General features: G+C 39.1%; 1 protein-coding gene across 4 annotated transcripts in view; it reads right to left on the bottom strand.

Moving 5' to 3' along the window:
- Window positions 1-7,321, bottom strand: part of LOC107091507 (protein kinase C delta type-like) — a 22,826-nt gene continuing 15,505 nt past the window's right edge. For 2 of the 4 annotated variants that reach the window (XM_015385468.1, XM_015385469.1), the window contains exons 4-17: window positions 6,548-6,716; window positions 5,655-5,686; window positions 5,452-5,537; window positions 4,651-4,780; window positions 4,420-4,520; window positions 4,208-4,340; window positions 3,925-4,049; window positions 3,659-3,832; window positions 2,865-2,956; window positions 2,715-2,777; window positions 2,489-2,627; window positions 2,094-2,282; window positions 1,876-2,004; window positions 1-729 (exon numbers count right to left, since the gene is read on the bottom strand). In XM_015385468.1, the coding sequence (XP_015240954.1) occupies window positions 571-729; window positions 1,876-2,004; window positions 2,094-2,282; window positions 2,489-2,627; window positions 2,715-2,777; window positions 2,865-2,956; window positions 3,659-3,832; window positions 3,925-4,049; window positions 4,208-4,340; window positions 4,420-4,520; window positions 4,651-4,780; window positions 5,452-5,537; window positions 5,655-5,686; window positions 6,548-6,716 (1,721 nt within the window). In that variant the 3' untranslated portion in view covers window positions 1-570. The remainder of the gene's footprint in view (window positions 730-1,875; window positions 2,005-2,093; window positions 2,283-2,488; window positions 2,628-2,714; window positions 2,778-2,864; window positions 2,957-3,658; window positions 3,833-3,924; window positions 4,050-4,207; window positions 4,341-4,419; window positions 4,521-4,650; window positions 4,781-5,451; window positions 5,538-5,654; window positions 5,687-6,547; window positions 6,717-7,321) is intronic. The other 2 variants (XM_015385471.1, XM_015385472.1) reach the window with 2 other exon arrangements.

Here is a 7,321-nt window from a genome sequence, read left to right as displayed (position 1 = left end):
ATAGTATATATAGTTAATCTCAGAACAGATTTAAACCATCTGTGCATAGACTTCTCTCTGCATTGGATGAACCAGCTGAGTGTTTATCATTCAGCACAATTTTGCATAGAATAAAGCATCTTTACTCAAAAACCTTTTAAAAAATGTTTATATGGTAGCAAAAGGTGCAAAAAGTGCAGCCTAGAGTGAGTGCTCCAAGTACCATCAACTCTATCAGTTTGCATGTGCAAAGTAATGTTATTGTTTATAAAAAAAAGTGTTACCCTTGTGCCTGTGAATTACAGCTTTGATACAGTACATTGTATATTTGATTTATACCCCTTAGTATAAAAAGTGAGACTGGTTTAAGAACCTCCCTTAGTTATCTGAACCTTTATGCTGTTTGAAACCTGTGCATTTAGACGGCTGAGGTAAGATCGTACACTTTTCCATCTATTCTTCTGCCCCTCTATCCGAGGAACCATAAAAGTTACAACCAGGCTCAAAGTCAGTTGCCCAAACACCACATGAAGATAAACGGAATAAAATAAGTCTATTTCTGTGTCCCGAGTGAGAACTTTAATTCTTTTTTTATTTTCTCATCATTTCTTCCAGTTTGGGGTTGACAAAGGAAAAGCCCCTAAATGCACTTTGGTCCATAGTTGCAAGCAGCTTTTTATCACCGTAGGTCAGGCGAACTTTCTCACCGAGGAACTCCCGATCAAAGTTGCTGTAGTCACTTGGAGATTTCTGTTAGAAAAAGAAATAAAACGTCAATTTTAAAATGAACAGCAACAAGGACAAAATCAAAATATTCAGGAAGCTATTTCTTTTGACACTTCGATTCAATGAGTTACTGTTTAGTGATGCGTTTGAAGTGTCTCAAAGATCCAACAGAATAACATGAACCAATAAATTACTTATTACAGCAAAGTCTAGGTGAGTGCCTGTGGCTCTTCTAAGGTTTCAAGGGAGTCTAGATTACTTTAATTCTAGCCTTCATTCTGATGTTTCTTATCTTCCTCTTCACAATGCTGCACAGATTCTCTACAGCTGTGATACTAAGGTCAATAAAGCAGTTATTGGTGCTTTTGGCGGTATGGGTAGATGCCAAGTCTTTCTGGAATTGAAATCAGCATCTCCATAAAGCCTTTTAACAGAGGGTAGCATGCTGGGCTGGTGGGTGCAGAAGTTTTTTCTATTTCATAAAAACAAACCAGCATCAGCAGGTAACATGGGTTACCAAATCACCGACTGTGGACGCTTTAGACTGGGTCTCAAGAAGCTTGGATTCCGAGTCTCTCGCTTTAAAACTGGGGGCTTAATTTTTAAACAAGAGATACATTTTCATCTAAAGAGGAGACTGTGGTACAGGAATAGCTTTAAAAATAAAATATGACCGTCTTTGTGCTTAACAGGCTCCGGTAATCCATAAAGCATTTACACTAACTAAATGCCCACATTTTCCTACCACAAAACTTTCCAGTTACATGCTTGTATATGGCACAACACTGACTGTCAGCTGGAAAACAGCCAAATCATCAGTCTGCTCAAGGCTGCATAGGCTGTGATCTAACTATTTGGGAATTTTTTGTGTGCTTTTATTGTGCTATCTTAATTTCCCAGGAAGTGAAATTTCTGCTTTATCAGCTATAATATACACAGCAATAAGTGGAGTGGGCATGAAGCTTAGAATCCAAAGTTTCTGAGTTCAAGCCCCACTCCCACATACTGCCACACTGGGACCCCACACTGCTCCCCAGGTGTCCCAAGATGGCAGACCACTGCTCCCCAAGGGGATGGGTTAAATGCAGAGGTAAATTTCTCCAATGTGAGATAAATTAAGTTCAAATATTATTAAACCCTTCAGCAAGCCCATAAATCACACTCTCATACCACTTTGGGCTTGAACGGCGGGTCCACTTGTCTCTTCTCCAGTAAAGTCCAGTTGATGTTTTTAAAGAACGAGTGCTCTCGGATGTTGCCAACCACCCCCAACCTGCGCTTTGGATCTCGCACAAACAACTGAGGGAAAGACAGGAGGAAATTCACTAAATAACAGAAACAAAAGAAACATATCTTTGACATTTCCTTCAACACAACTACTCATTTACCAGCTCTAGCAGACTCTTTGAATCCTTGGTGATCCATCGGGGGTAGTGAGGGGGTTCTGTCCTGATGGCTTCAAACAGCTCATCCTCACTGTCACCTTGAAATGGTGACTGACCAATCAGCATCTCATAGACCAGCACACCAAATGACCACCAGTCCACTGAGAAAGTGTACTTCTGTCCAATCAGGATCTGAGATAGAGTAGACAAGAGGAAATTAGTTTATGTTTGATGTAGATGCTGTGGTATCCTAGAAAGGCCACCAGGAGGCAAACATGCATTTACAAAAACGATCATGCAAATAAATGAAAGCAAAGTGAAGCTTTTAATTGAAATCAAACATCAGAATATATGAACATATTTCTTTAGAACACTTAAAAGGAAATCCTCAGACTAACCTCTGGTGCAATGTAGTCTGGGGTCCCACAAAATGTGCCAGCTTTGTTCTCATTGGAGATGTTCTCTCTGCACATGCCGAAATCTGCTATTTTTATGTGTCCATCACTGTCCAGCAAGACATTGTCCAGCTTCAGATCTCTGTAGATAAACATACATACGTTTAACTGAATGATTATATAGTGTCCTTTGTTGTATTTGCAGATTTTACGGAACAAAGACTCCTACCTGTAGACGATTCCTTGGGAATGAAGGAACTGCAGTCCTACCACTATCTCAGCAGCATAGAATCTGGGAGTAAAAAGTCAAACCGCTTTACATCAATGAAGTCCCAGTTATAAATCTGCTCATTACACTCTTATCTTGGTGTGTACTCACGTAGCTCTGTTGATATCGAAGCGGCCTTTGTCTTGTATGTGAAACATCAAGTCGCCTCCATTGAGGAACTCCATTACAAAGAAGAGATGCTCCTGAGAAAACAAGATAGAACTGTGAGCTCACAAATGAGACATTAGGAACTCAAGCGTAGAGAGAATCATTCAGATAACGCAGGCTGGATGTGTGGTCTTATCTAATGAACAGCTGGGAATTGTTACTCAGCGGTGAAGCCTAAGTTTACTCCTCTTAAGAAAATCCTTAAGGATACAATTAGGGCTGAAACAATTAATCAGATTAATCGTGATTAATCGTTAAATGGAGGGTAGAGACTCTAAAATATGCCTTTGGCTGACAGAACAATCCAATTAGAGCAGTAATTATATCAAAATTGTACAAAAAAAAAAAAAAAAGAAATAAAATATATAAACATTTTGCATTTAAGATTAAAAAAAATGTTCATCTGTCAATATGCTATATCCAGCACTCCTCAAGTGGAAACATTTTAGTTTCACCTGGTTAAACTTAGTAAAAAATCTTTAAGGAAACTTTGGCTATCCGATTATTAATCGATTAATCAAAAAAAAAATAATCGACAGATTAATCGATTTGCAAAATAATCTTTAGCAGCCCTAGATATAATAAAGAACATTGTTTTACTAACAGATGTAGAGTACTTTGGAAACGTATCAACATAAACTCAAAGTCTTGCTATGGGTGTTCAACTGGGTTGAAGCTCAACCTACAAATGAAAGGGGAAGGAAAACTTTGGGGTGCTATATAGGTGATGTTCTTACTTTAGTTTGGAATGTGGAGTAGAGGTGAGTGAGGAAAGGGTTGTTCCACGCCAGGCTCAGGACTCTTTTCTCCACCATGGTGCACTCAATATCATCATCCATCAGAACCACATCCTTTTTGAGGGCTTTTACAGCAAAGAACAGCCCTGTTCCTTTGAGTTCTGCCAGCATCACCTGGATGTGGGAGTTCAGATAACCATGGGAAGGTTTGCTTTCCGACATTTTAAAGGGAGGAAAAGATAAACGGTGAAGACAGCAGGACATACCTTGCCAAAGCTACCTTTTCCCAGCACCTTATGGAAGGTTAGGTTTTCCATGTTGAGGTGCATGAGTGACTGCTGGGTTTTTACTTGGGATGGGGCCGGCCTCACACTCTTTGCTTTTCCACCTGCTGAAAATTTGGACACTTTGAGTAAATAAATATGCAAATCTATAAACAAATACACATGCAAATACCGAGGGAAATCTAGCGCTTCAGAAACATATATAAATAATAATAAAAAAAAAAAGCAACAATGTAAGGAGAATAACAATCAACATTTAACTCACATGTAACATCCTCCCCCGATAGCTCGTCTTCTACTGTACATGTCTTACCACTCGGACTTGTAATTGAACTCCTGTCTTGATAAATCCCAATTTCTGGTCCATTGCAGTCATCCTGTTTCTTGACTTCATTTTCCTGTTATAAAAACAAATATTTAGGGTAAAAGCACAGATTTTAATGACAAAAAAGGCAAAAAGCTTGATGATCCACCAACCTTGGCAATTAGAGACAGAACTTCTGCCAACATTTTCTGGTCTACTCCACACAGATTGGCCACTTTGCATTGGCAGTAACTATGGACGTTCATGTTGCAGTCTGCTCAGCAGCAGGAGCACCAAGCAGTATGTGGGGGATACATTCAAAGTGTAGATGTTAGCCTCATGGTAGAATTCAAAGACGAAGAGAACGTAAAGTCCAAATTAAAACAAGGGTTAATATGATTCACCGCTGCATTTGAGGCCCTGTTTGAGAAGACCCCACAGCAGACTGCCACAGTGGTCGCAGAACGTGGGGCTCTTGTAGTTGTACACCTTAAAGCGATGCGGCATATCAACGTTGAAGCGCTCCCTCTGGAACTACATCCATTAGAATTAGAAAGATATAAAAGGGAGATATTAGAAAGGATAATACCATTACTGTTATAATTAACAGACCATAACAGCTAACATTTTTACAGATTTACAGAATAAAACTGAATGAGATTGCATAAAACAAGTGAAAAGACACTGTTTTGTGTGCACCAGATCAACGTTTGCTCACTCAGTGCAAATTGACAAATGCTTGTTTTTCACACTAAAATATAAACTTTTTCTAAAAGGTACAGAGCTTGACAAAGAATGTTAGGTACATCTGTTACCAAGTGCTATCTAAGCTATTGTTTTGCCAAACAGGGAAGTTATATTTTCAAATGATTTATGTTGTAACTCAGTGCTAAGCTGCCCCCTATTTATTGGTTTTGCTCTAATTATGGAAGTTAACAGTTTGATATTTTTAGTTAACTCTGTTGTTTTTCTCTTCTGCTTGATATACCTCCTCACTTTCGGAAAAAAAAGCTGCTGCAGTATGGAAATAGTGTTTGGAAATAGTATTTTTCTCAGTAACTGGGTCAAGTTTGATATTTTAGTGCAGTAAATACTCCAGCCATGTCCTCCAGCTGATATTTGTAAAACAAAACATGCCTTGCTGGACTAACCTGATCTGATGTTGACATTTTGCATGCACACTGGAAAACATCAACTTCACCTACCATAGTGTCACGGCTATTCGCTGCTGTTCCAGTGCACCTGTAGATGATTTTGTCGATGCACTTCTTGTGGATGGCTGCATTGCATTCTGGGGTAAACAAAAAGTGAGATGAAGCGTACATTTAGATGCTAGGGATGATTTAGGTGATAGAGGTCAAAAGAGTAAACGTGCAAAAATATGGAGATGAGCTTAAAAGCAACTTACGTTTACACTTATACCCTTGTTTGTTGAGACCCCTGTTTGAAATAGGTGAAAGAAAGGAAAATGTTTTAAATCATGGACATGAAAAAAGGAAATATTTTCATGTTTGTGGACTTGGGTGGCTGGAATGACTGACACTAGGATTTGTTTGGATTAGTCTATAGATCTCAACCTTATTGATATGCAAAAAATGTTTTATCTGAGTCTCAAAAAAAAATAATAGACCTAATAGCGTGTGTATGCTCAATGGATTTGCATTTATTACAATCAAAACTGATAAGAGATAACAAAACAGAAAGTAGGTTAAATATAGGTTATTATCAGGTACAGGCTTAGGGGGGAAAAAAAATCAAGACTTTCTACTGTCTGTCCGTAAAGAGAACGTATTTTTGGTAGATTGGATACATGGAGGAGGAGCTTGGCTCACAGATTGCTGACACTCCCTATTGTTGGACGATGAGTTGACAGTCTTGCGGGAATTTCCTAGACACTGATTCATGCTTATAATGATGGTGTTCCAACTTTACAGCTCAATTGCTGAGAAACAAGCAAACAGGCAGGTTACTTGGGTCTTCTCTTAGAAACCTTTTGAAAATCTGGTTGCCTCACAAGGTGAGGGATAATCTGACCAGGTTTAAAGAAGGATAACGTTAAAAACAATACCCCTGAACAGTAATTTCCATTAAAAATTTACTAAAACGTGCCCTCCCTGGTCTGTCCAAACTGACAAGCCAGGCAAGAATACATTTGTAATGCAAAGAAATATTGCAGTCTGTAGATGTGCAGTGCTGAAATAATAAAACACCTTTCATGCAAAACTTTGTGAGAAGTCCACAAAAGGACAGAATCAGGCTAATGAAGTTAATACTGGTATGTAACCAAGGATGACACCTCACCAGACAAAGTCTCTGCAGACGGAGCAGAAGGTGGGCTGGCGGAAGAACGTGGCAATAAACTCATGGTTTTTGACCACGTGAATCTTTGGTTGCTTTACAGCTCCTCTCCTCCTGTTCAGAGTCATGACTCCATCTGGAGGAGGAGCCTTAACGGACTGGTTGAGATGATCTGAGGAGCAGACATAGATTTTAACATCACTCACAGCATTAAAATGTTGATTTCGTACAATCAACTACAGTACACCTCATCATCAACTTACTGGGAAGTAATTAATTCTACCTCTCCTTAAGGTTTTTTTTTTTTCATTCAAAATTTATTTTAATGAGAATACAGACAAATACCATCCTAAATAAATTGCTTCAAGTCAGTACAGCAGTAGTCTTTCAGGGAAGAAGGTGTGGGATTAGTAAACAAAGCAAACAACAGTGGTGAAATGGAAAGGAGAAGGTGTGTGGGTTGGCAGGAGACAGGGGCAGACACAGGAACAATTGGGGGGAAAAAGGAGCAGCCTTATGGCGACAAATGTCTTATGGTGGGGAAAAAGTGATAAGTTCAAGGAAATAATCTAACTCTTCACCAACAGATGTATGTTGTGAAGAGATTCATATTGATCAAAACACAGGAAGATTGGAGAGCGACGGTAGATGCAAAGCATACAGAATCTTAGAGCTGTTCAAACGTAACACTGGGAATTTATCTAAATGGGGAACCCGTTGATTGTGTGGGTGGACACTGATGGAGTATGGGGCCCATTCACAGTAGATCTCTACACT

Source organism: Cyprinodon variegatus, unplaced genomic scaffold (genome assembly GCF_000732505.1).
Source record: "Cyprinodon variegatus isolate N-32 unplaced genomic scaffold, C_variegatus-1.0 Scaffold340, whole genome shotgun sequence".
NCBI classification, from domain to species: domain Eukaryota; kingdom Metazoa; phylum Chordata; class Actinopteri; order Cyprinodontiformes; family Cyprinodontidae; genus Cyprinodon; species Cyprinodon variegatus.
The sequence above is the reverse complement of the archived record's forward strand: the minus strand, read 5'-3'. Positions and strand labels throughout refer to the sequence as shown.